A 26,383-nucleotide genomic window follows, 5' to 3' on the forward strand; every position below is an offset into this window, starting at 1 on the left:
AATTATCATGACATATTTTGCATTTGTGGGTTGGTCGGTGTCGGCGTTTTTTTCTTTCTTTGTTTCATCAAAAGCGACCTGTGACGCACTTCATAGATAATCATGAATTAGAAACGAATTTTCATCCTTATACGGATATATACTTCGGACTTGAATTTTTCGTAGCCTTGGTCTCGTGTAGTGTCGAGGCATGAGGTTCAGTTCGAGCTGAAAGGAAAATGCATATTGCGGGGCGCTTGGCCTTCACGTGTCAATCCTTTCAATGCCATTGTCAATTTGTCATTACCCCATGGACGTACATACATAGCTGTCTTTGTCACTGTAATTTTGCAGTTCAATGAACCCTTGGCTTTAGGCCAATACCTGGGAATATGTTTTCTCCACTTGCATGGGATTACTAGTAAGGCTAACTATCGGAAATGATCTATAGGCTATAACATATGACAGATCATCTGGCCTTGCAAAGAAAACTGTGTTGTAGCCATCTACAACATATACATAAAGTGAGCTAATGCTACAAGTATCCTAATAGTGGTTGTGAATGTATGTTTCTTTTCACTTATAACAACTGCCAAGACTGTGTAGATATCTGTCCCCGCGGATCATGGGCAGCTTCAGATCACCTGACAACTTCTTCTCTTCCTCTTTCCCCCTCACACGTCGAATACCGCCCATCATTACTTTAACCTCTCGTGTCCACCTTGTCATTGTTCTCTTAGCCATTCTCATCGTGGCGCCCTTCCTCCGTATCCCCGCCCGCCTCTCATCTGTGCTGGGCCACTTACGTACCAACGTACCAAGACGACTCTTGACGACCTCCAGCATGGCCCCCGCTCACCTCCGGACGCCACCCCAGGCCCCGCCTGTCTTTACAGCCACTCCGCAATCAGTGGTGGCTGATGCCGAACGCTTGATCAAGAGCTCGCGTGCCATCCAAGACAAGGTGGTGGCGGAGATTAAACCCGACAACGCAACCTTTGCCAATGTTATTCGTCCCCTCGCCCAAGATGACAATGAGATGGGACTAGAGTCCCACATCCTGGGATTCTACCAGGCTGTGTCAACCGACTCGAAGCTGCGCGATGCCTCGTCCAAGGCCGAAGAGCTGATGGATGAGTTCTTTATTGAGGCAGTCATGCGTGAGGATGTCTTTGCTCTGGTCGATGCCGTACTGCGCCGCAACGAGTCTCTAGACCCCGAGTCACGTCGTCTGTTGGAGAAGGAACATAAGGACTTCGTCCGCAATGGCCTTGGCCTGCCCGCCGGCCCTCAGCGGCTCCGCTTCAAGGAGATCAAGAAGAGGCTGAGCCAGCTGAGCATCGAATTCCAGAAGAACTTGAACGAGGAGAACGGCGGCATCTGGTTTACCCCCGAAGAGCTGGCTGGTGTGCCTAAGGACGTTCTGGACGGCTTGAAGAAGGGTGAGGGCGAGAACGCCGGCAAGCTTTGGCTCTCGTTCAAGTACCCCGACCTCTTCCCTACCATGAAATACGCCATTGACCCCGATATCCGCCGACAGGTTATGATCGCCAACGAGAACAAGTGCAACCAGAATGTGCCACTCTTCCGAGAATCTATTATACTCCGTGACGAGGCAGCCCGTCTGATCGGCTACCCCAACCACGCCGCCTTCCGTATCGAGGACAAGATGGCCAAGACGCCCGAGACCGTCAACAAGTTTTTGGGTGATCTTCGGGACAGACTGACCGCTGGCGGTAAGAAGGAGACACAAAAGTTGCTGGACCTGAAGAACGCCACAGACCCCAAGGCCGATGGCCGCTACTACCTGTGGGACCACCGGTTCTATGACCGTCTTATGCTCGAGAAGGACTACTCGCTGGATCAACAGCTGATTGCTGAGTGGTTCCCCTTGCAGACAACAATTGAGGGTATGCTGAAGATCTTCGAGGAGCTCTTCGGTCTGGAGTTTGTTGAGATCGTTGGCGAGGACCGGGCTGCCATTGCCCCCACCGGCCAGGGCAATGACATTGTCTGGCACGAGGATGTTCAAGTGTACACTGTGTGGAACGATGAGGGTGAGGGCAGTGGGTTCGTCGGATACTTGTACCTGGACCTGTTCCCTCGCGAGGGCAAGTATGGCCACGCAGCCAACTTCAACCTGCAGCCCGGCTTCGTTGACAAGGATGGCAACCGCCGATTCCCTGCCACCGCGTTGGTGTGCAACTTCACCAAGCCCCAACCAAAGAAGCCTAGTCTGCTGAAGCACGACGAGGTTGTCACCCTCTTCCACGAACTCGGTCACGGTATCCACGATCTTGTGTCCCGGACTATCTACTCCCGCTTCCACGGCACCAACACAGTGCGCGACTTTGTCGAGGCACCCAGCCAGATGCTGGAAAACTGGTGCTGGACACCCTCCCAGCTGCGCTCTCTGAGCCGACACTACTCAACGCTCTCCCCGGAGTACCTTGCAAGCTGGCAGGAGGCCCAGCAAGGCGAGAAAGCAACCAGCCAGCCATCAGAGCGCATCCCCGACGATGTGATTGAGAACCTGATCCGTACCAAGCACGTCAACGACTCCCTGTTCAACCTGCGCCAGCTGCACTTCGGCATCTTCGACATGACCGTGCACGAGCCCAAGACCCACGCCGACATTGAGGCTCTTCCTCTGTCTGCGACATACAACCGTCTCCGCCAGGAGATTACCCAGATGGACGGACCGGAGGCATTGGGCGCTGGCAGCGAGTGGGGTCACGGCGAGGCAACTTTCGGACATCTGATCGGAGGTTACGACGCTGGATACTACGGATACCTGAGGTAAGTTCATAAGTTGATTCAATGTGGGCCGGTCTCATATTTTCAAATACTCATTCTTCTTTGCAGCTCCCAAGTCTACTCCACCGACATGTTCTACACCGTCTTCAAGGACGACCCCATGAACAAGGCTGCTGGTCGTCGCTACCGCTACCAGGTTCTGGAGAAGGGTGGTAGCCAAGATGAAATGAAGACTCTGACGGAGTTCTTGGGCCGTGAACCCCAGACCGATGCATTCTATAAGGACCTAGGACTGGCATAAAGTGGTGCGCAGCATTTACAGGTGTCGGAGCTTATAACTGGCTTTACAATATATCTTTATTAAACTATATCAGAGCTACACGAATGCATGTTTTCCATTTATGAATTTCGAATAGCTTGTTAATAACTCTTCAACTTGAAATAGCTGTGTTGTAGCTAACAACATCGAAACTCGAAGTTGAAGACCTCGGGAATTTACGCGGTTGATATACTGATAAGCACACCGCCTTTCTGTTCTGCAATTCTCCGCAACAGCTCTCTTTTTCTTGGCTGTCTTATTTCACAACTGTGACATAGAAGACAGTGTTCCGTACAAGAGTCTCTGATTAAACACGTTTCATTGCCTGTGAGTATATACCGGGTCAACTCTAGCAGAAAGACAATTCCCACCCAAATTCGCTCAAAAAACTGACCAAGACCCCAGCTTTCGACTCATATCATCGACAGCAATCAAGTTACCTGTGCGCACCAGCTTCACCTTCTCCGCTCCTGCTATCACAAGAGCACCGGTGAACAATCAACTGCGACACAACGTCACCCAACCCCAAAATGTCCGACCAACGCCTCCCAATCCAAACCCAACACTGCCGCTTCTGCAACCATCTCCTACTAGCAACAACACGCAATATAAGCACACTCCCGCGACGTGGTGGTGAAGGCAAAGATAAAGCATTGATCCTGCCACTCGAACGCAAGAGCTCAACAGACGGGGATGTAGAAGCCGAACTCGAAGAAGAAGCCAAGGCAACAGAAACGTCGCGCAAAGCAAGACACGCCTCTAACCACACGACGCTGCTACTGGCCACTACGATTCCGGATCGACGGGCGACTATTATCCGGCGCGAAGACGGGATCGAAAAGAGGATTCTTTTGAGGTGTGGGCGATGCAAAGTTGTTGTGGGATATTACCTAGATCGGATGCATTGGGCGTCTACTGGGGATCGGGGAGTAGAGAAGCAAGATGAAGATGCGCGGCCACCGGCTGCTTATATTCTTCCTGGGGCTATTGTGGAGACGGAGAAGTTGGGGGGTGATGGGGTTGGCGAGAGGGAATGGAGGGAGTGGGCTGTTTAAAATTTACAATATACGCAGGTACAGAGCAGACACAGATGTAGATGTAGACCTACATTCTAAGGTGATACCCCAGACCAAAATAATACAGTGTATTTGATAAAAACATACAAGACGAAGGTTCCATCGCGCCGAATTTCAATCCCTCAAGCCGCAGCCATTTCCATATCGAACGTTAATCATATCGGGGTATCAGTTGGCGAGGATAGTACGGACCAGATCTGGAGAGAGAGAGAGAGAGTTAGCAGATGTGATTAACCATATAGTCCACTCCAGACTCCCACAGACAAACATACCCGTGTAGTTAATCTCGCCGGAGCTAGTATCAACAGCCTTGAGCAGCTCATCGACTTCTTCATCAGACATCTTCTCGCCAAGATTTGTGAGAACTGCAAGTGCCACCAGTCAGCGATATTCTTCCACGCGCATCCAAATTCCCGAGGCAACACATACTGTAGCGCAGCTGTCCAACACCAATAAACCCAGTCATATCCTTATCAAAGACTTGGAATCCACGACAGTACTCCTCAGGCTCACCGGGCTCACGGAAACCACCAGGACGGTTGAGGACTTTCAGGAAGGAGTCGAAGTCAACTAAACAGGGGGATGGAATTAGCCAGGTATTCTCCTAATTTCATGAATAGATGCAAGCGCATCCATCAACTTAGGAAAAACATCAAAACATACAGTCACCACCGACAGACTTCTCCAAGTCACTGATCTCAGCCAGCGTGGGGTTCTGACCGCAAGCGCGGAGCAAGTCACCGAGGAGGTCACCAGCGACACGACCGGTACCACGACGATCGAAGAGCGAGAACGCTTCCTTGTAGTTTGTAGAGGCCTGATCGTGTATATTAGCCATGATGAAAGTGAGTTGACAATGTACTGATGACACAGTTGTAGAGGTGAGATCGGGGGCGAGATTCCGTGGTTACATAGGCGGGAAGGGGGTACGGTTGGACCGCTTGAATAGGAAGGATATCAACATTGAGGAATTTGAGGACTCACCATTTTGGTTGGATTTTCGAATTGGAGATTGGAGATTGGAAACAAGAATGCAGATTAGGAGGTGGAAGTCGGGGGGGAACTTGATGTGGGATCGGCGATGGTTGTTAGGGCAACGCCACGGTATTTATATACTTCTATAGTGCCATATCTCAGAGTGTCGGACAAAAAATCATACAAACATAATCATTGGTATATATAAACACATCATACATGCTACGACTGCAGCTTGACGATGCAGCTGTCCAGCAGCTGCGCCGCTTCTCCCAACAACTCCCATCGCGGTTTGGCAAAGGAGTCTCGGAGAATCATTAACAGACCGAGACATCCATTGCGCCCGCGCATAGTCTCCAATTCGTGGGGTTCCTGGATTTCACCCACGCGATGTAAGAACCCCTGCATGTCGCGCTCTCGGTCGGCTACCGTGAGGAGAATAGGGGGTGGACGCAAGGGCCCATCCAGCGCAAACCCATAGGTCCATACCACCAGCGCTGCGAAGTACATCACCCATGGCCGGTTTAACAGGTAATCATCGCGTGCAGCATACTCCCCAGGATTTGTATTCGGGTCTAAGAAACAGGTGCATAGGAACTTGAGCGCGTAGAATGTGGCATCCCGCGCCGAAGCCTTGGTCGCCCATTTCTCGGTCTTTTCTCGTGCAGCGCTGTAGTCACGCGCTGTGATGGACCGACCCATTAACCGACCAGCGCCTGCAAAGATCTGTAGATCGGCTATATCAACATGGGAGCCCATATGGGCCAGCCCATGCAGCACATTGCGCGTCTCGGATGTGGTCGAGGGACCCAGGGCTTCGTCAAAGTCGCGGCGCCAGTTATCAAATGCCCGGAGAAGTGCTGTCCGCCACTTATCTCGTCCACCGAGAGTCTGACCCACACCGAGCGAGCTAATCTGCAGGTCTCGCTGGTTGAGGTGCCAGCAGACGCTCAGCAAGCCCGACATGATAATAATTCGCCCAAATGCGTTTGTCCGGACGGGCTGGCCATTGAGTGTGCGCTTCAGGGCATCGAGGAACATAATTGGCCGCACACCGTGCGACTGCAGACTGGATTGCACGCGAGCGACCTCGGCAGCGCTGGTTGCAGCCCACAGCGCCTCGTCACAGGGCAATGGCAGCCGCAGTTCGTGGGCCACCATTTTGGCCGAATGGCCGAACATAGTAGCATGCGTTGAGTCCAACACAAAAGCGGCGAATGCCACGCGCCGAGTGGCTTCGGTCTTAATCCAGGTTGCCCATGACTCGTCTTCTTCCTTGGCTTCCGGGGTGGCGAATGAAGAATTAGCAATGAGCGAGCTACCTCGGCGCATAAGCGTGAGTGTTGTGTCGTGATGGATGTGTGCGCGTTCATGCAATGCGCGTGTAGAAAAGAGCTTCTCATACACTTCAAGTAATAACAGAGATTGGAACACCCAGAGCCTAGCTGGCGGCCGAAAGTCCGCATCCATGAAGATTTCCCAACGCAGATGCCAGGCAATGAAGCTGGCCAATTCAGCCGCTGCTTCGGTAGCAGAGTGGCCATGGATCTTATCCAATGTTGCGGCGCCAATCGCCATGATCGCTAGTAATAATAGATTCGGAGTACGATCAGCGCTGAACGTCGGCTGATGTAAAATTGGAAGCTGTGCATGGAAATGGTACCAATAGGATCCAATGTATGTCTGCACCATGCGCAAGCTCAAGACATGGCGATCATTATTTAAATCCCCGTCCATCAGCGCGTCTTTGCGTTTAGCTCCCATCGCATACGCCGATTCATTGAATCGAGTGGACATCAAGTGCAACAGCTCTTGGCGCTTTCCTTCAGATATAATAGCCGGCGGCGCTCCCGAGTCCAGAATACTCGTCACGCTCATCGGATGCTGTGGAATGACCGAGCAAAAGTTGCTGTTGCTATATGCAGGCTCGTTCCCGTAGAACTGATTCTGAACAAGTGGTACCATTCCATAGCCCAACGGTGTGAGTGGCTCGCTGAATAGCCACGCTGCAAAATCGTCTGCCATGGCGAATGGTGATCGGTTATAGGTTTCCCCGCCAAAGATCGGGTAGGACATGGAGTCGAGGTCGATGAGATTGTCAGGTTGGTCCAGCACTGCCGGGAAATCCGAGTATTGATCCACTGATATCCCATTGCTATTCACTCCGGTGGTGAGGGGGTATGTTGTCACGGGAGGTTTGGGCTCCTCGGAGCCAACAAAGTATTCCGGCGCGGTGATAGCAGGGGAGGAAGGCGGGGAAGTTTTCGTGTCATTTTCGGTGAAGTGATCTCGTTTCTGGAGCTGGGAACCGCTGGTGGTGTGACGTTCACGATGGCGAGTACAGAGGTCCTGTCGCACGAAGGATCGGAAACAGTTGGGAAAGTCGCAGCGATAGATTTGCTTCGGGGCATGATTGAGCGCATGGCGACTCAGGTGTTCGGCGCGCGAATAGCTCTTACCGCAACCTTCGAAGGTGCATTCAAACTTGCGATCGGAGAGAACTTTGCGACTGCGTCGCCGTCTCTTCGAGGGTTGACCGTCGATCTCCATTTTTCATGCCATGGCACGATGATCACCGGGATCGGAAGAATAGGTTGACTTTAAACGAAGGGGGTCACAAAGGAGAGATGAGTCAAAGAAAGTGCAGAGACTCAGAGTTGTCCGGGGGAAGAAGTGCGGAGATCTCAGTGGGGTGGAGATGACCTGAGGCTGTCCGGGTATATCGCGTATACTAACAGGACTATACCTGTACGCGCTCTATATAGTATATACGATTTTTTGTTTGCACATGCTATCCTACATACCTAAACAATAACATATATCAATGAATTATTGATGCTCAATAGATTCATTACTCGTAATCAAATGACCATATACAGAAAGTGCGCCAAAAGACGCATCTAAATGCAGAAATGAGTCGTGACTATTGAATACCTAGATACAGGTCGAGCTACAATACCTGAAGGGCAGCAATGTCAAAGCCAGAAAGGTTCTGGTCAGTGCCGGCGTACCAGCAGGTCATTAATCATCACACCGAGTTCATGCCATCCCATCATGTATCGTACCACATGGTCAATTCAGAATTGACGCCTGGTTGTGTGCAATGCTTCCGTGGGTGTCTGGTATTTTTTTTAGTGCTGTTCAGCACTGAACAAATTTCTAGTGATATCCTCATCCGCTGAATCGGAATCGGGTCGCCTCCAGGCGGCCAAGGCCATCACGTGGGGCTACATTGCGGCGGCGATACGAGTTGGTAAAATCTAAGTGGGTGAGTTGAGGCAATAAAGAATAAGGAGAAGAGGCACGAACCTTGGAGGAGAACACGGATTTTGCGGGTGTCTCCTGACTGTACTTTGTCAGAGACATTCTTTAGCAATCGCTCGGCTTCGCCGTGCTTCATGGTGCCAGCCGGCAGCATCTGCAGTGTGTTCTGCAACCATGCCCCGGTTTCCTGGGGAAGCAGTTCGAACATCGTCATCAATACTCCCGACGCATCTGCGAAGCAGTCGGCTGGGAAGGTAAACATCATGCCCGTCAACACACGCTGAGCCAAAGGCTGGCCTTGCGAGATGATCAACGCCTTAACGGCCTCACGAACCTCAGGCGGGGTGACATAAGGCTGGCCTTCCGGGCTGGTAAACTGGGAGACCATAGGCTTATCAAATGCAAAGCTGAACAGATCCCGGTAATAATGAAGCGTAGCGATGAGAGGGTCGAGTTGTTGAAGAGTGAGAGCACTAAGTGCAGCGGAAAAGATGGGGACGGCAAGGGATGAGGTGATATACTTCTTGGGATAGTATCGAACGGCGTTCGAGGAGAGACGGAAAAAGTCTTCAATCACATCTGGCAGATTTTGTGGGGGGAGGTCATTCAAGATCCGCAGGAAAGCAATGGCCTGCTGCTCATAGAACTGGAAAACGGCATCGCTGGTGGCCTGGTCGACGTACTCGGCACCATCGGAGAATTCACGCACCACCGCATCCGTAGCCCAAAGGAAGCAGCCCTCGCGCGAGGCCTGGAATCCATTCGCGATACTCTGGGCCAGAGTCGGCAAAAGAGGGATCATTCCAGTGCGATAAGAGATGATCATGTATCGCCAGCATCGGCACACTCGCTCGAGAATAGGCGTAGAAGACGTAAAGTTCATGACAATCGTGGCCATGATGGGTAGAACCTCGCTGCAGTATTTGACGGCAGGGTTTTCTTCTCCCGGTGCAAGAATCGGAGTCACCACTTGCACAAAGATAGTGATCAGTTGTAGATGGTCGGCCACGGCTCGCTGGCCTTCTTCAGTCTGCGCATTATTCGCAAGGTTCATAATGCGAGCCATGATTGGGTCGCAGAACATTTTGTATGAATCATAAATCTTATCATGGGGCTGCACAGAAACCACTGCGGCAACACCTTCAGTGACTTCTTCCTGACTGGTGGGCTTGAGTTTGTCAAGGACCGACTCGAAAAAGGCATGGAGCTGCGTGATATGTCCACCAAGCAGCTTCTGGCAGTCAGTTCCCAAAAATTTGAAGGCAAGAGCAGAGGCCTGCACAACTTCTTGAGAGGCATGGTGGAAACCGGAAATCACATAGTTAAGTTGGGCCTCCAATGTTTCGGGGTGATTAGCTGTCCATTCAGTGTAGCGTGCTAGCGCCATGATAGCCTGGAACCGCACTTTCTCCTGGTCCGGAATCTGAACGATCAGAGGAATCAATTGTCCAAGAATGGTGCTTTCTTCGGGGTCGACCATGCGGCCCATTGCGCGGAGACCGAAAAGAGGGGCCTCCAATTCCTGCCAATGAGGAACATGTTCGTTGCTTGCCTGGGCTGCATACTTGGCAACCCATTGCTGGATCAGTTGGTAAATTTTGGCAAGACAATCATTCACGCCCACAACGGCACAGCAGTCCTTGAGGACATCGCCCATTGCATGGCGGAATTGACGGAATTTTTCCTCTTGCTCGCGGTCTCCAGAAAACAAATCTTCGGTCTCACCGTCTTCGGGACTAGGAAACTCGAGGTGCTTCACCATGATGTCGACCAATTGGGCAAAGATAGGCTGGAAGGCAACTCGGGCGTCGGTGTAACGGTCCAGAGTAATATATTGTTTCAGTTCGTACCAGAAAATGAAAGTCAGAGACACTGCGTCGCGCTCCCAATCCCGCGCGCAACATTCGAGAAGCGCCTCAACGAGGCCCTGGAACTCACCCGGTAGACGTGCAATGAGGACAACCCAGGCTTCACCGGCTTCCGCGAAGATTCGTGTGACCCCCTTGAAAGCCTCCAGGTCTTCAGCCTCAGCTGTTTCGGCAATTTTTGGGCGCAGTGCCATCAATCGGGGATAAAGGGCTTGAATGACAGGAAACGACTCGTCCACATCCTTTGTATCGCGGTAAAGAGTGCAAACACAGTCAACGCCAGCCTCAAAAGATACATCGTTGTCCAACGCTTTGAAGATGACGTCCATGAGAGGTGACTCAACAACCTTGGCGGCGGGTATTTCACGTAACCACGAAGTAATGCAGTCAAGGAGACGGGGGTTGATTGCGGCGGCAGCTGGTTTTGGTCAGTTGTAAGTCTTGCATATGTAATTTGTGAAGAAAATGGAACGGGGTCGTTGGAAACGTACGCGACGACTGAGCGTATTGGATCATCAACTGCATGACCTGCTCCGCGTTGTCTTCTAGCAGCTCTTTGGTTCTTTCAAACAATTCGTCTTCCTTTGGTAGATGTTAGCTTGGACCTTTGTGGACGCCAATACAGACACATACACTAAGATTGATTTTGCGACCCTCAGTGACTTCCTCGGGTAAGATCTTGAGGAACTCCAGCACACAATCCCCTGCACTGCTTCCTAGCGCTGCTCCGACAGTCGCCAGCACATCCTTCCATGTGACCATCTGAATTGCCAGACTAGCCAGGCACACACATAGCTGGGTCTGAATCGGGCGCGGGCCTGGCGCAAATGCAGCTAATAGGTTGAGAACCGAGTCTCGCAGAGCCAATACTGAGTCCGGGGGAGTTGATCGAGATCGAAGATAATCTGCGCAATTAGAAACGGCGAAGATCTCTGGGCTAGAATACCCTTACTTTTCCTTTCAGTGTGGTCGCGGCGAATAGTTTGGCTTCAACTGGCACATCGGGGGACTGTAATAGAGCATGGGTTGTGGTCCAGGCCTCAATCTATAGACAGAATATCAGCGAACAATCCCAATAAATTCCAAGCTAAAGCATCGTACCGATTTCTGGAACTTCTCAAGGAATTCATGGGCCTGAGTCTTCTCAGTCCGAGACACATTTCCTTGCATTGTCGCGACGGCCGCCAGGACCGGGGCGAATGCCTGCCCGGCTTCCTTGCTGGCCATGTTGAACTAGATAGATTAATCAAGGCTCAGCAATGTATCAAAAATTTATCAGCATCTGACGAGGCGAATGTATTCGAAGAGGGGGAGTTGATGGTGGGATGGGGTGGCCGTGACAAGATAACCGTATTACGGTAATCAAATCACGGGACGACTGCCAGGCCCGCCAGAGCTTTCTTCGCCTCGTCTCCCGTGTGACAGCTATCACTTTTGACATAACCGCACATCATGGCAGGCCGCAAGACATTGTTGGCTCCGATTCACTTCATTTTCAGTCTCCTGCAGAAGCGCAGCACTGTTTCAGTCTGGCTGTATGAACAGCTCGCCTTCCGGATAGAGGGGAAGATCCGTGTATGTGTTTCTTTACGGGGTGCCGTTTTGGTTGTCATCTAAGCTCACCTATGCTAACCTATGCTAGGGTTTCGATGAATTCATGAACCTGGTCATTGACGATGCCGTCGAAGTGCGTCTGGCAACCAAAACAGAGGAAGAGAAGCGCCGGCCGCTTGGTACGAACATGATGAAACTGGGAGTCCATGAAAACACAACTAATGCGCAACAGGCCAGATCCTCCTCAAGGGAGACAATGTTTCTCTGATCCAAGCCGTTTGAATTTTCGCTATTCCTTTTCTATTTTCAATTTGCGCTACACCCTGCGGTCCAAGTATTGACCATCACCAACCACGATCGCATCTATCAACCAATCGTGCTCCACCACAGGAATATCCTCGGAGAGCAATTGGTCTTGAAGAGAAAGGGCAACTATCATGGAGTTTAGTCGGGGATAAACGGGTCGTTTCTTTTCTGGGACTCTTACCAAGGAATGGCATTTTGCGGGTCAATGTTGAGTATCGCGTTAGAAAATGATCATAATACCCTTTGCCATGACCAAGTCGTCGGAACCCGTGGTCAAAGGCCACCCCGGGCATGACAATAAGATCCAAGCCCTGTGTCAATCCGTTCAGTCGACCTTCGATTTGCGTAGCTCGGAGAGATGGGATTCCCCATTTGTCCGGCTGTAATGACTCAAACTCGGACATTGATCCGAGGGCGAACATGTCCATGATAGATGTTTTATCTTGGGTGTGAATGTACGGGATGTAGACATTCTTTCCACGTTGTAGGGCATCCTTTACAATCCCGGTTGTTGAGAGTTCCCCGCTTGGCATAGACAGGTACACGGCAATGCTTTTGGCATTTTGGTACTCGGGCAGTGACAAAAACCTGGCCGTTGCCGTGCTGGCTGGGACGGGTTAGTACATATAATTTCGAAGCTCAGCCGCGATTCAATCTGACATTGTTGACTTATTGAGGTTGCAGGCAGACTCTGCAGAGTTGAGCTCATCCTCTTGCGAAGTTCACGCTTTGCAGCCTGGAGAGCCATCCTGCTAGGACCTGCTAGGGTACGGAGTAGTTGTAGATGAGTTTAAAGCCCACGGGTAAGTATAAGCAGGGTAACTCACAGGGGAGTTGCTGGTGGGAAAGTGTCTTGCGGTTTATGCTTTTTACCGCCTTGGTATATATTTTCGTAGTCATATTAGAATATTGATCTCAATCTAGTTTTTATTTTTTATTTTTTCCTTTTTTCTCTTTTTAGCTTGTAATTTTAAAATCCATTATTTCTCTGACGACTGACGGTAGACAGCATATAAATAAGAAAGATATACAAGATATGTGAGATAATGGAGATAGATAGTACATACAAAAAAAAAAAAAAGAATGAAAGGTCCTGCCCGGATTCGGACCGGGGTTTCTGGTAATTTTCTAATCGAATTAGTTCAAAAACCAGAGTGATAACCACTACACTACAAGACCAGTGCATGTCTTACTAGCAACTTATTATAAATATACCATAAACTATCATTTTCCCTCATTCCAAAGCCTTGATGAATGTCTCCACCCTAATAAAGGGCGCCCTTCAAATACTCCCTTTCTGTACATTTTCCCTTTGTCAACTAAAATGTTTTTCATTTATCTTTTAGTCACAGCCGCTTTGGCAAATGCGAATGACTTGTTTGGAACATGGACTACCAAATCCCGTGATGTTCTTACTGGTCCAGTATGTGGAGCTATTACATACAGTGTTGTATACAACTAGGGACTTGGGACTAATGTGCACAGGGATTCTATGATCCGCTCAACGACAAGCTGCTCGAGCCCAATCTAACGGGAATTTCATATTCATTTGACGACGACGGAAATTATGAGTCCGCATACTATCGGGCAATCTCAAATCGTCAGTACCCTATGGATATAAACTTCAACGTTGTGTTAATATCGAACAGCCACCGACCCATCATGCCCGGGAGGAATAATGCAATGGCAACACGGCGCTTATACTCTGTTCGGAAATGGAACTTTGATATTGACACCAATTGCTGTCGATGGTCGTCAGCTACTATCCGATCCCTGTCGGAAGCAGTCGGGTCACTACACACGATATAACACCACAGAGGAGTTCAAGGTACACCTCTTTCGATTTCTCTCCCCATTGGCTTGCTCTGACAGTACACAGGAATTCTCCGTGGATATTGACAAGTTTAATCGCATGAAACGTCTCGATTTGACCAGGGCTGATGGCTCAGTCGTCAACCCCATGTTCCTCGCCTATCAGCCACCAAAGATGCTCCCCACCACAACATTGAACCCAATCCCAACAGGGAATAAGCGAAAGCGTGAATTATCGCCAACCGCAGGATTCCAACTGACCGCCAGAGAACAGCTGATCAATCCGGACCGATGGTGGTGGTTGGGTGTTCTGATGGCATCTCTTGGAGGAGTAGCTTTCTTCTGCTCATAAACCGTTAAGGCTGGCGTTGGTGAGGAGTGTGGGAGCCGGTTTTTTCTTCTTCTGTGAATTATAAATGAGATTTGAATGCCACTGACTGGGGCTATTGTGACACTAATATACAATCTTGTAAAACGTAAACTCAAGCGAGAGCGTTCTTCACCTCGGTAGCAACTTCTTTCCGGTCGACTGGCTTGCCGTCCAGCGGGCCTCCTGCAGCAAAGAGAGCTTTGAGAACCATCCCTTGGTTGGGCTTTGTATTGGCATTGATCATAGCAGCGATCTCGTTGATAACCACTTCCCTGATCTCAGCGATGGGGAGGGTCTTGACCTGACTAGCATATTCCTCCAATACCATAACCTGTGCATCCTCCTTCTCCTTCAGATCTGGGCGTTCAGCGGCCTCAAACTCCTTTGCCGCATCCTTAGAAGCATTCAGGCGTTTCCGGATCAGCGACAAGAGTTGAATATCTGTCTGAATTGGCGAGGCGGTTTTGGCGGCGTTGTTGGTCTCGGAGATCAGAGCGCGAAGTACATTCAGTCTAATAATAAGCTTGCCGGACCTTGGAAATACAAGTGGAAAGGATTTCTACCTTGTGGTGTCTTTGGCTCTCATGGCAGTTTTCAGATCAGTCCGCAAAGTAGCCATCAAGGGTGGCAGGACCGGACCAGTGGAATTCCACCGCACCAGACGGGCTGGTAGGCGCGAAGAAAAACGGATTGGCTGGAACATTTTGATTCACAATTGAGACAATAAGAAACAAATTCAATTGAGGGATCAATGGGAATGGGAGACAATCAACAATAACTTGAAGGCGGAAGATCTCAATTGGTCTGTGCGCTCCCAGGTGTTGACTCTCGCTTTTCGCAAAGACCTTGAATAATCCAATCTCCTCCCAAGACCTTCTCTCATCGTCATTCCTCCACATATCTTTTACTTTCATTTTCTCATCTGACATACACTGCAGCTTCCTTGTGATTTCTAGCGGGGGATCGTCCCTTTCTCCCTTTAAACTGCCGCCATGTCGTATCCGACTCTTCCAACAAATCTTCCTCCGGCGACGCCGCAGAAACCCCTTCCTGGGGCTTACTTCCAGACCCCGGCGCCAGCTACAGCGCGGCCTCTCCCTGCCAAGTCGCCATTGCAGACGGAACCCCAGACGCCCATGCCAAAGCTTCCTCCAGCAGCCTCGAAAACCAAAAATCAAACAGTGAGCACCGAGGAACGCGGGGCGCGAACGATCAATAGCAGCTTGCAAAGCGAGTCGCGTTACCCAGACCTTGATAGCTATCTATCTCGTAGGCAACCCCAGCTACCATTGTCCGAACAAGACTGACTGAAAACAGAGGGTTCCTCGTCTGAGTACAACATCCCCGTATCTCAATCATGGGCACCATTCCAAAAAGTCAAGATGTACGACATCCCCGACCAGATCTTCGATCAATATAACCGCGCACAAGTTTCGACCAGCATGGGTCTGTTTGCTGAATTGAATCACGCGTGGGTCGCGATTGACAATGCGTTGTATATTTGGGATTTCACACACCCCAACCCGCAATTGGTGGGATTCGAGGAACAGCCTAACAGCATAAACGCCGTCAAGCTGACCAAACCGCGCCCGGGAGTCTTTTTGCCTGCGATCACCCATTTGCTGGTCATTGCGACGACAGCGGAGATCATTCTACTGGGGATGGGCTATGAGAACACGCCTAGCGGAGGTCGACAAGTTTCTTTGTATCACACAGGGATGTCGGTGGCAGTCCGTGGCTTGGATATCAATGTTTTCGCAGCGTCAGCATCCACTGGACGCATTTTCTTTGGAGGGTCGTCCGACACCGATGTGCATGAGGTCACTTACCAACAGGAGGAAAGGTGGTTCCAGGGACGCTGCGGTAGAGTCAACCATACCAGCTCGCGTTTATCGGCTTTTAAGCCTTCGATGAGCTTGACAAATCTTGCACAAGGCGCCGCCGAACATGTAGTGCAAATGGCAATTGACGACAGCCGGAACCTACTCTACACACTCTCCTCTGCTTCTACAATTCGCGTATTTCACATGGGACCTGAGGGCACTCTGACCCTTGCAATCACCAAGCGCGCTCTGGATATCTACTCTAACATCGGGCACATCATCACTTCAAATGAAACCCTCAACCCCAGAGTTAAGATTGTGTCGATCAGCCCGGTGCCAGCCACAGAAGCGTCGCGATATCATCTAGTAGCAACAACGGTGACAGGATATCGCATCTACCTCAGCGCCACTGGTTCAAATAGCTGGGCGCCTGCGTCATCCAACACCAGTCCTCCCACAAGCATGCAAGCACTGCATGTCAAAACACCACCCGTCGATATATCCCCCGGAGTGAGCGGCGTGGCATCTCCCAACTCACTCGTTTCACCTCTTGGCACGATTTCACCTTCTGCTGGTCAGATTACCACCCTTTCCCCCACTCGTCTTGCCGAGCGATATTCTCCAGGCTATTTCTTTTGTTTTACTACAAAGGATCCACAGCAAAAGATTGATACCCTTTTCATCTCTACCCCCGACTCCGGTCGGATCGCTCAATATCAAGAAAGTCCAGTCAATGGTAAAGCCGCTGAGTCGGCTATCATCCTTGACCTGGGAGGCAAGGCAGAGGATATCGGCTTGGTTTCGGCGCCCTCGCCGGTTACCAACGAGCTGGCTGTTCAGTTCGACCATCCGGCTGCTGAGATCGCGATCTTGACTAATGGGGGAGTTCATATCATCCGCCGGCGTCGTCTCGTGGATATTTTTGCAGCTTTACTCCGTAACAGCGGCAGCCCCCACGAGGGAATGACTGGAGAAATCCAGACTTTCCTTAGAACATATGGAAGGAGCGAAATGCTGGCGACTGCCCTGGCGGTGGCTTGTGGCCAGGGTATGGAGATTTCCCCCGACCAAAGACTGACCCGAATTACCGATCCAGACATTCTGGCGGCAGCCCGCCAGGCCTTTATCACTCAAGGTGGTCGAGCCCATTTGAATGAAAATGCTATCGCGGATGGTTCAACGTCTGTTCTTGACGCAGTGCAGCCCTCTCCTCGGCACACGGGTATTGCACTATACATCGCCCGTCTGTTGCGGTCTATCTGGAAGGAGAAGATTGCGAAAGTGGGCAATGGACCTAATGGCGCACAATCAGTTTCCGCGTCCGTGAGTTCCAGCAAACTACAGACTGTCCAGCATGACCTCTCTTCGCTGGCAGAGTTTTTCAAGGTGAACAAGACCTTTATCGATGGGCTCAACGGCCCCGACGCTCTTGCCCGGGTCAACAGCAAGCAAGAAGAAGTGGCGCTGCAAGCCGAGCACCGCGCACTACACTCACTGGTTCAGTTGGTATCACATACCATCGAAGGTATCTCATTTATACTAGTTCTATTCGATGAGCGCGTTGATGAGATTGTGGCCACTTTGCCAGCTGAGTCGAAAGCGAAATTCCTCAGCCTCACCTTTGAGGAACTCTTCAGCTCTAGCAAGGGACATGACATTGCCAAGGAACTCGTGAAGGGCATTGTTAATCGCAACATCGCCAAGGGCTCCAATGTCGAGACCGTGGCTGATGCACTTCGACGACGATGTGGCAGCTTCTGCAGTACAGAGGATGTGGTCATTTTCAAGGCACAAGAAATGTTGAAGCGTGCGACTGAGGCCGGTGCTAATACAGAATTGGGCCGCAACTTGCTCAACGAGAGTCTGCATCTTTTCCAACAGGTGGCAGAATGTCTACCTATGGATTATCTGGTTTCGGCAGTAGACAATTTCATTGCCAACCAGTTCTTTGCAGGTTCGTTGCGTGATCCTTGGTAGTGTTTGCTATCTCATACTAATTCGCAATTTTCTTCTTCTTTCTTTTAGGTGCTATTCAGCTTGCCCTCAATGTTGCTGCCCGGTCCGACAAGTCAAATCTTGCGTATTCCTGGATCATGGATCAGCGTCCCGAACAGGTGCTTATCCCCCTTATTCCCTATGGATCCCAGCGCCAGCTGACGCTCACACCTACCCAGGACCCCCGCAAGGAGTACTTCTATTTCCGCAAGCAGTGCTACGACCTCATCTTCAAAGTCGTGCTTGCAGTTGACAGATTGGCTGCATCTGATCCCGGTCTCGTTGATGGCCAGCTGACCACTATCGCCAAACGCCAGAACGAGGCCTATGGCGTCATTTCCGATTCCACCGATGAGGTGTTCCTGACAAGTTTGTACGATTGGTACCTTGAGCAGGGCTGGAACGACCGCTTGCTGCAGACTCAATCGCCATTTGTGGTTACCTACCTCCAGCGCAAATCAAACGATGATCTGGGCCATGCTGATCTGCTTTGGCGGTTCTATGCCCAGTCCCAACGATTCTTCGAGACTGCACAGGTTCAATTTCATCTGGCCAATAGTGCTTTCGTGTTGCCACTCAGCCGTCGTATTGAGTACCTTGGTCAAGCCCGTGCCAATGCTTCGATTTTCACACCGGACGTCGGGCGTCAGTCACGGCAGCGACTACTGCAAGAGATTTCGAACCTCATTGATGTGGCCAATATTCAGGATGACCTACTTCAAAGACTCAAGGATGACGAGCGAATTCTTCCGGAGCGGAAACCCGAAATTTTGCGCGAAGTCGATGGACCAGTGATGGACATTAGTACAGTAAGTCTCCGTCGCCCTCCTTGAGAGGGGAAAACCTTTTTCCTGTGGATCTGATCTAAAAAAATTACGATACTAACATATATGTCTAGTTATTCAATAAATACGCCGACTCCGCCAGCTACCATGATATTTGTCTCCAAATTTTCTACCAAGCCGACCATCGCAATGCGGCCGATGTGAAGTCAACTTGGCAACATCTGATCCAGGGGGTCCATGACGCCACCGTTCAACATGGCTCACCGCAACCTTACGAAGCGGTGATCGACAAGGTCCGCAGCCTCGGCAGTCGCCTACGGATGTCTGAAACCATTTTCCCCATTCGTGAGCTCGTCCCTATGCTGGAGCGGTATGCATTAGAGTTCCAGCGCAATGTCGGCCCGGCAACCTGGGTGGTGGATCTATTTATCGATCTTGGTGTGGCGCACGAATCCCTGTACGCGGTGCTGGAGACGATGTACTACACCGACGAGGCGCCCTTCCACGGGTCAAACCGCCGGTTTATCGCACATGATCTACTGTACCTGCTGAGTGGCTGGTTCCATGAGACCGTGCGCCTGGGTGGTATGGTTTTCGGCTCGGATGTCGTTGCCGAGCGGGTTTCTGAGATGCTGCTGATCCTGCAACAGAGCGGTGTCATTAGTGGGGAGCAGTTGGAGGTTGCTCATGACTTGCGGTCACGGATCGATGACATTCTACGGTAAAGATGAAGATTTTGACATTTTTGAGGATGGGTCTGGGTTTTGTACTCTTAAGGCGTGAGGGTAATGAAAACGAACAATGTTCTACACTTTTTTTTTCCTACAAATTTCCAAGCATTGCAATGAATCTTTATTAAATAAAACTCCAAATTCAAGATCTATAGTCAACCCCGAAACACCGCCCATTCTATCACATTATGCAGTTTATTCGAACTCATCAACTTCATCATACACTGGAATGGGCTTTTCCCCCAGTGCAATCAACCGGAAGATATGACGAGCCTTGGCACCGTAATCATCATCCAAGTAATCCACAATAGCCGAGTCTGAGATGATTAGCATCGAATTTCAAAAAGAGAAAAAAAAAAAACACTCACGAATAGTTGACCGATTATCAAACATCACAATTGTCCTCGGTTGCCAACGTACCCGAACCTGGAAATCGTGACCGGTCACCAGATGATTCATCAGGAAATCCAACACCCATTTGGTCTCGGAATCCTTCAGACCATGAATTCTGGTGATAAATTCCCCATTTAAGAACATACACTTCTCACCGGTAACGGGATGGACGCGGATAAGCGGATGAACCGTATCAACGGGATCTTTCCTGACCAAGCCACCCGTCAAGCGAGCATGACCAATCATCTTCGCCGAAGAATGCGTCACCTTCAATCCATCCAAGAAAGTCGTGACCGCAGGTGAAAGACGTTTATAGGCGAGATCTGTAGCCGCGAAGACGGTATCCCCACCGACTTCCGGACCCTGCAAGAGTCCGAGCATGACATAACCAGGGGGCTGGATTTCATAGCTAACATCCTGATGCCAGAGGGTCGTGGTCGTGCGTTGCTGCAAAAAACGAGTGATTTCATCTCGGTTTCCGTCGCGATGAATGATATGGAACGCCGGGTGATCTGTCATCGAACCGGAGACGGGCTGGTAGTTTGGTTTACCAAAGTGGCGCATGAAGGATTCCTGGGCATCAGGGCCGGCATCGATAAGGTCCTGATCTGGAAAAGCGACCACTTTGCGCTCTGTGATGAGAAGGGCGAGTTCATCTCTTCCGGCGGCGGATAGAGAGGAGAGTTGGACATTTTCCACGATCGTTCCTAGACTTGGCTGGATATGGGACACCTTGGCGGATGGAGGCAAGAGATTGGGTTTTGATTTGTTGCGGACGCGCAAGGCTGGATCTTCATATTTGAACGGTTGAAGGGGATCGAACCAGATGGGGTCCCAGGAAGGCAGGTATTGGGGGTATTTGGTTGAGATCTTAGATTGTTTGTCTACATCGACGTAAGGGATGTTGATATCATAACTGATGGGTTCTTCTTTTTGATGTTTAGGCCGAACGGGGGCTGAGGAAGGCATTGTATAGATGTCTAGTGTGGAGTCTCTGAAAGGAAAGATGAACAAGGGGGGGGGAATGGGAATGTCTTTATATCTGTTCTACTCTTCCAGGTAAAACACTAGTCGATTCCCTTCATCTCCGAGTGGTAGCTGAACAGCGGTCAGAAAAGAGAAAATCGGAAATCCAGCAAATCCAGCAAATTCAGTAAATTCAGTAAAATGAGGAAATTCAGTCCAGTCAATCCATGTCAATCCATGTCAAATCCACTTATCCACTGCAAATCCCCCTATAGTCCCACTAACCGTTCGCCCACTTTTTTTTTTTTCTTCTCCCTTTTCTATATCTATTTTACACCGCTATGGAATGTGAATACTTCGAAGATAAGGCATGATGCAGGCCGAATAGCAATTGCATTATCTACCATGATCTATGCATACGGAGATTATGATTCGGCATAGGGTTTCCGTTCCTCGGCGCAAGTAGAACGAGTTAGGAAGTTCTAAGGAGAAAGGGGAAATTAAAGAAACGGAGCAAACGGAAAAGAATCAGGAAAAGAATAAAAAAAAAATTAAAAAAAGAATACTTGTCCTGAGCTAATTAGGGCATACCGATCTTGCGGTCTACTTTCCGATGTATATACTCTTAGACCTATCGAACCTCGAAGTACCTAGTATGCATGCCTACCTTATCCAATGATGTAATATGCTAGTCAGATTTGGGGTCCTTTGTCTAGAAAAATCGAGAAATCGAGAAGCTCCCCGAAGTCAGGCCATAAGATGAGCGGTGAGATGTCTGCTATATAATCTATATATGACACAGACTATTTGGACTACAAATAAGCACAGGGAGGCCAGAAACGGCCGTTCACTCATGAACGGTCTCGGTGTCACGTGCACCAAAGCCCACGGAGAATGTTTACTGCCACCTTATGCTTTGGGTTAGCCGTGGTGACGGTATAGATCCCAGGGACCGGATCAACCTTATCCGCGATCTCTAGGTAGAAACCGAGGTATAAAGACCTCGGGGGTCTCGACCAGCCTTAGTCGTTTTCTTTACTTTTTGAATAATCTCATCGTATCAAAGTAAAATTTACCTTATAATTAGTTAGGAAGAAATAACCTTCCTACTCTAGTCAACCTAATCGATATTAACCCCTTTTGAAGTCCCTAAGAGGAACCCTCTAAACCTTAAACCCTAACCCCTACTGAACCTAGACTTAGTCTCTATATTCGATCCTAACTTCTAGACTTATCTTCCCTGGTTGTACAGGGGTGATATCTCGTAACCTCTTAGGTTATATCAAGTATGCTTTTTTTTTGTAATAGACAGAGTTATAGAATAGAAATTCAATCATAGTTATAAACTGGTCTCATACCAGGCACCGGTGCACAGGATGAGGAATTGAGGGATTCCTGTTCCATTAGCTGTTACAGGTAGGATATAGAGGTAAATTGATGTAGAAAGTCACTAGCAAGGACGATAGCTAAATGTGAGGTGGTCGCCTTCCCAAATATCCGAGAGATCACTGCTAGTAAGGTCAAGCATACAGATACAGATAACGATATAATGCTACTACCATTCCTCATGGGGGGGATTCTGCCGCCCAACCGTATGGCATTAGTTATGACATTAGCCACAGCCGGATCGACTTGTACTCAACCACACGAATACGAAGGTCCAATTCTCCCAATCTAGCCGAGAAGCTGGCCCAAGTATTCGAGAGAAAGCAGTCCATCAAGTAGTTAGAATCAAAATAGGGCACTCAATATGACTTTAATAGGGCTGACTGATTCTGATTCCGGTGTTGAAGCAGTAGGTTATCTAGAGGTTGACACTGTCAAGGGTAGTCAGCTAGCCTCTAGCTGGCCATGCCATATATTGCTACTCCAGGATTAAAAATCAGTGGCTGTCGCTCCGCCGGTGCATACCTCTCCTGCGGCGTGGTATCCCCTGCGAAGTATCCGCCACCGTAGGCCCAAGATATGAGGTAACATCCAACTCCCCATCGTGCTTAATGAGAGCACTGATATAAGTTTGGGCACCCTTGCCGTATTTCAGCCTACCATCCTGGCTCAGATACTCCAGCATACCAAGGTACTCCTCTGCATACTTCCCACGGCCACGTTCCTCCATCCAATTTATCAAATTCGCTGCCAAGCTGCAGTCGTCAGGGCCATAGCCCCGAACAGGGGTATAGAATTCGACATCCGGCACGGTTTTGCCCGGTGCGATATCGAAAGAGTAAATATAGCTATGGAGAATCTCTGGTAGGTCGCGGAAGTTGTCCTTCGTCGCCGTGTTGTAGTGGCTGTTCGTGATGAATGGAGTTTCTTGATATTCAGGAAAATTCGGATCCAGACCCGAGACGGCACAGATGAGCGCACGCAGCTCTTGGAGATGCGGTTCAGGAACTTGCATCCTGCCACCCAGGCTCATGATGCGGCGCACAGATGCAAAGCTGCTGTGCGATGCAATGAAGTACAGCCGGAGGCAGGATCTTGATGGCTTTACGTTGTCCACAGCTAGCATACTGTATCGTGAAATATGCTTAATAATAGGCTCGAGGCTACTGATACGGTGCGATGACTTACTAGGGAACAAGATATTGCCCTTCTGGGTCGTTGGCGAGGAAATCGAACATGGCTTGACGTGCCTCATTGGTGGGGTCTATCTGCTTAAGTGAATCCTCCCACTGCGTGAGCGTGAGACCTTTAGCGTTGACAGTCCCGCCCACCATACGAGGCAGGAAATAAGTCTTGATATTGAAACCGCTTCCACGCCACGGCCATTCGGGGGCTAAAAAGACGGTACTGGTAAACCTGACGCCATTGGCGGCTTCCTGTGCATACTTGCCACGGTCGTGGTCAAAAAGCGTCGCAAGGAAATGATTTGTGTAGGTCAGATCGACTGTCGGTACGGCCTCTTGGAGTCGATGCAGCAGTTCCAGGGACCCGACCTGATTGAGAGGGTCTAAAGGGCGCCCGGCGTATGGGCCAATAACCTCAATCCGGGAACGGACTTCAGGCCTGCCTGTGGCCGTGTTCCACTCCCAGGAGTACTCGATCGGCGAGCCCTCGTTGCCGAGTAAAGACTTCCATTGCGGCCGACTACCATGTATGGGCGCGGGACCCAGATTGGGAACCTGGCTGGTTAGTTAAACAACAGCATTGATTGCAGGTGGTCAACTTACGATCCACTGGTAATGAAATAGTAGCGCGTTATACTGTGCGTCGCTGGTATAGCCAGCCGCTTGCATCATATGGGATATATGTGGGCCGGTCAGCTTCCACCAGTATTCCATATCCGGGTTGGTGACTGCCAGCCACTTCGAGACTGCATCCCACACGGGGGACGAGGTTGCTTTTTTCACTGCCTGCCCATTCATGTTATTGAGAGGTGATTCGTCTTGAGCCATGCTGGAGCAAACGGCGTGTATAAAATAACTACGGGACTCGGGGATATCTACGGGCATCATTCTGGGGATCGGGAACTCCGTGAGAATCAAGATGGCGGAGACTGACACAATAGGATTGACCAAGGTTTTCTTAAAACATTATTGAACCCAAGTCCCAGATCTATCAGACTCGAAAGCAGCCAGATACCAATTCAGCATCTGACACCATCACTATATTTCTGAATGCCTACTAACCCGCCGCGTAAACCTCAGGTCGGTCGCTTGTAACTGACAGAGGATCTGCTGACTATGGAATCTCCAAACAAACCGCTTTGAGACCTCCTCTTGACTCACTCGACGCAATTTCAGAGTGTCGCAAGCCCACCCTTCCCCTGGTTTGTTATTCAGTTCGCCAGCCACGCAACGAGGCAACAACAAGCATGGAAGAAAATCGAAGATCCAGCTGTTAGGTCTGACTCCAGGCAAGGCTGTTGTGTAAGGGCGATAACAGTTGAATACTGCCAATCCTTCAGCGCTGTTGGACGGGGTGGCTTGCAATGCCCGAGCCTTGACGTCGGGAACCCGGTGAAAGATGACTAGTTGGAAGTTCATTGATAATAGTCTCGACTCGATCAATCCCTCCCCGATTGAAGAGTCTGACCTGGAAATCAACAATGTCAGTTCTTTCTTTTCTGTACTCCCAGCTCTTCGTCACTCCGCCTGTCCCCACTTACGACTTCACCGGCCAAACCATAATCATCACTGGAGCTAATAGAGGCATAGGCCTGGAGGCTGCTCGCCATCTGCTCCGATTAAATGCCAGACGTGTCGTGCTTGCCGTCCGCTCAACGAAAAGAGGAGAGGATGCCGCAGCAGAGCTTAAAAAGTCGACGACTGGCCATCCCGGCATCATCCAGGTAGAAGAACTAGATATGGCATCGCATTCGTCTGTGAAGGCTTTTGCAGCGCGCATGAACAAGCTGGATCGACTAGACGGAGTGCTGCTGAACGCCGGAATGTACACACATGAGTTTTACCTCGCGGACGGCTTTTTGGAAAGCCATCTTGTAGTCAACGTGATCAATACTTTTTTTCTGTCGTTCCTGTTACTGCCTATTCTGAGAGCATCGGCTGAGAGAAGCCACAACGCTCGGGCACGAATCAGTTTCGTCTCGTCGGATCGACATGTCATGTACGGGTTGCCGGAGTGGAAAGAAGAAAACCCATTCGAGGTGCTCAGCGACCCGGAAAGGGCAAGGATGGACGAGCGGTTAGTGAAAACCCCTGTCGTGTTTGCTCGCGTAATCTCAATGCTGATCAAAGATACTAGCTACATGATCACGAAGTTGATGGTGATTCTACTCACTAGGGAGATGGCAGTTCATGTCAAGCCTTCGGACATCATCGTCAACACATTCACTCCAGGCTACTGCGAGTCTGGTCTGATAGATAATATCAAAGGGACCACGCGTGTCGCACTGAATCTGCTCAAGAAGGCCACTGCGCGGACGGCAGAGGTTGGTGGTCGCACACTTGTTGCGGCGATTGTTCCTTGGCCTGAAAGCCACGGACGGTATCTTAATGACTCGAAAATCGACGAGTAAGTGGTCTGTACGGAGTAAAGGCAAGAAGTTTTGGCTAATAAGGACCGCAGCTTAGCTCTGTCATCATTTGTACGAAGCGATGAAGGCGCAAAGGCACAGAAGAAATTGTGGAAGGATTTGATGGACCTTTTGGAGCAGCGTGAGCCTCTGGTTCAGTCGTCGATTTCTCCTGGTCAACAAGGTCCAGATGCTCGCGCTTAGTTTTTTCGAGTCTTAAACATCGATATAGCAAGATACTCTCTCAGTTCAATTGATGATAACACAGATACGTGTCCATTAAATTACCCCGACTTTATATCAGACACGGTTCAGAGCAAGATCAGCATTCAGACTTGCAAGACCACCAATTACTACATCTTTGAGAGGCTTATTAACTTCAATACAATACTATTCGACACCTTTATTGTGTACGGATCATAGAAGTCGAGT

At 49.9% G+C, this 26,383-nt stretch overlaps 13 protein-coding genes across 13 annotated transcripts; 6 read left to right on the forward strand and 7 right to left on the reverse strand.

Moving 5' to 3' along the window:
- Window positions 1–604: 604 nt before the first annotated feature.
- Window positions 605–3,037, forward strand: N7500_010630 (M3 family metallopeptidase; the record flags this gene model as incomplete). The annotated part of the gene is made up of 2 exons (XM_056681768.1): window positions 605–2,778; window positions 2,845–3,037. 2 exons carry the CDS (start codon window positions 605–607, stop codon window positions 3,035–3,037), a joined length of 2,367 nt encoding a protein of 788 aa, XP_056527177.1.
- A 548-nt stretch (window positions 3,038–3,585) lies between these two features.
- On the forward strand, window positions 3,586–4,110 carry N7500_010631 (uncharacterized protein; the record flags this gene model as incomplete). Its single annotated transcript, XM_056681769.1, has 1 exon — window positions 3,586–4,110. The coding sequence occupies one exon, from the start codon at window positions 3,586–3,588 to the stop codon at window positions 4,108–4,110; it is 525 nt and encodes a 174-aa protein (XP_056527178.1).
- Window positions 4,111–4,299: 189 nt separating this feature from the next.
- On the reverse strand, window positions 4,300–5,118 carry N7500_010632 (uncharacterized protein; the record flags this gene model as incomplete). Its single annotated transcript, XM_056681770.1, has 5 exons — window positions 4,300–4,328; window positions 4,404–4,496; window positions 4,561–4,701; window positions 4,795–4,948; window positions 5,116–5,118. 5 exons carry the CDS (start codon window positions 5,116–5,118, stop codon window positions 4,300–4,302), a joined length of 420 nt encoding a protein of 139 aa, XP_056527179.1.
- Window positions 5,119–5,328: 210 nt separating this feature from the next.
- Window positions 5,329–7,656, reverse strand: N7500_010633 (putative C2H2 finger domain protein; the record flags this gene model as incomplete). Its single annotated transcript, XM_056681771.1, has 1 exon — window positions 5,329–7,656. One exon carries the CDS (start codon window positions 7,654–7,656, stop codon window positions 5,329–5,331), a length of 2,328 nt encoding a protein of 775 aa, XP_056527180.1.
- Window positions 7,657–8,277: 621 nt separating this feature from the next.
- On the reverse strand, window positions 8,278–11,525 carry N7500_010634 (mRNA transport regulator MTR10; the record flags this gene model as incomplete). The annotated part of the gene is made up of 6 exons (XM_056681772.1): window positions 11,340–11,525; window positions 11,191–11,283; window positions 10,872–11,168; window positions 10,730–10,820; window positions 8,416–10,656; window positions 8,278–8,366 (listed from the first exon to the last, which is right to left on the reverse strand). The coding sequence occupies exons 1-6, from the start codon at window positions 11,463–11,465 to the stop codon at window positions 8,278–8,280; spliced, it is 2,937 nt and encodes a 978-aa protein (XP_056527181.1). The 5' UTR covers window positions 11,466–11,525.
- Window positions 11,526–11,690: 165 nt separating this feature from the next.
- N7500_010635 (small nuclear ribonucleoprotein E) lies at window positions 11,691–12,074 on the forward strand (the record flags this gene model as incomplete). The annotated part of the gene is made up of 3 exons (XM_056681773.1): window positions 11,691–11,813; window positions 11,881–11,971; window positions 12,025–12,074. The coding sequence occupies 3 exons, from the start codon at window positions 11,691–11,693 to the stop codon at window positions 12,072–12,074; spliced, it is 264 nt and encodes an 87-aa protein (XP_056527182.1).
- Window positions 12,075–12,108: 34 nt separating this feature from the next.
- On the reverse strand, window positions 12,109–12,846 carry N7500_010636 (5-formyltetrahydrofolate cyclo-ligase; the record flags this gene model as incomplete). The annotated part of the gene is made up of 3 exons (XM_056681774.1): window positions 12,109–12,224; window positions 12,280–12,705; window positions 12,789–12,846. 3 exons carry the CDS (start codon window positions 12,844–12,846, stop codon window positions 12,109–12,111), a joined length of 600 nt encoding a protein of 199 aa, XP_056527183.1.
- Window positions 12,847–13,422: 576 nt separating this feature from the next.
- On the forward strand, window positions 13,423–14,262 carry N7500_010637 (Chaperone endoplasmic reticulum protein-folding; the record flags this gene model as incomplete). Its single annotated transcript, XM_056681775.1, has 3 exons — window positions 13,423–13,521; window positions 13,584–13,698; window positions 13,748–14,262. The coding sequence occupies 3 exons, from the start codon at window positions 13,423–13,425 to the stop codon at window positions 14,260–14,262; spliced, it is 729 nt and encodes a 242-aa protein (XP_056527184.1).
- Window positions 14,263–14,392: 130 nt separating this feature from the next.
- Window positions 14,393–14,983, reverse strand: N7500_010638 (uncharacterized protein; the record flags this gene model as incomplete). Its single annotated transcript, XM_056681776.1, has 2 exons — window positions 14,393–14,792; window positions 14,844–14,983. 2 exons carry the CDS (start codon window positions 14,981–14,983, stop codon window positions 14,393–14,395), a joined length of 540 nt encoding a protein of 179 aa, XP_056527185.1.
- Window positions 14,984–15,272: 289 nt separating this feature from the next.
- N7500_010639 (putative non-repetitive nucleoporin) lies at window positions 15,273–19,608 on the forward strand (the record flags this gene model as incomplete). Its single annotated transcript, XM_056681777.1, has 4 exons — window positions 15,273–15,549; window positions 15,598–18,057; window positions 18,129–18,907; window positions 18,997–19,608. 4 exons carry the CDS (start codon window positions 15,273–15,275, stop codon window positions 19,606–19,608), a joined length of 4,128 nt encoding a protein of 1,375 aa, XP_056527186.1.
- Window positions 19,609–19,809: 201 nt separating this feature from the next.
- N7500_010640 (TauD/TfdA dioxygenase family protein) lies at window positions 19,810–20,976 on the reverse strand (the record flags this gene model as incomplete). Its single annotated transcript, XM_056681778.1, has 2 exons — window positions 19,810–19,931; window positions 19,983–20,976. The coding sequence occupies 2 exons, from the start codon at window positions 20,974–20,976 to the stop codon at window positions 19,810–19,812; spliced, it is 1,116 nt and encodes a 371-aa protein (XP_056527187.1).
- A 1,909-nt stretch (window positions 20,977–22,885) lies between these two features.
- Window positions 22,886–24,371, reverse strand: N7500_010641 (aromatic prenyltransferase; the record flags this gene model as incomplete). Its single annotated transcript, XM_056681779.1, has 3 exons — window positions 22,886–23,486; window positions 23,548–24,098; window positions 24,147–24,371. Coding segments are annotated over 3 exons (1,377 nt in total), but the record flags the coding sequence as incomplete, so codon positions are not given.
- Window positions 24,372–25,024: 653 nt separating this feature from the next.
- N7500_010642 (short-chain dehydrogenase/reductase) lies at window positions 25,025–26,155 on the forward strand (the record flags this gene model as incomplete). Its single annotated transcript, XM_056681780.1, has 2 exons — window positions 25,025–25,950; window positions 26,005–26,155. The coding sequence occupies 2 exons, from the start codon at window positions 25,025–25,027 to the stop codon at window positions 26,153–26,155; spliced, it is 1,077 nt and encodes a 358-aa protein (XP_056527189.1).
- Window positions 26,156–26,383: the final 228 nt, after the last annotated feature.

Source organism: Penicillium coprophilum (assembly GCF_028826855.1).
Source record: "Penicillium coprophilum strain IBT 35676 chromosome Unknown utg000007l_segment0_segment0, whole genome shotgun sequence".
Lineage (NCBI taxonomy): Eukaryota > Fungi > Ascomycota > Eurotiomycetes > Eurotiales > Aspergillaceae > Penicillium > Penicillium coprophilum.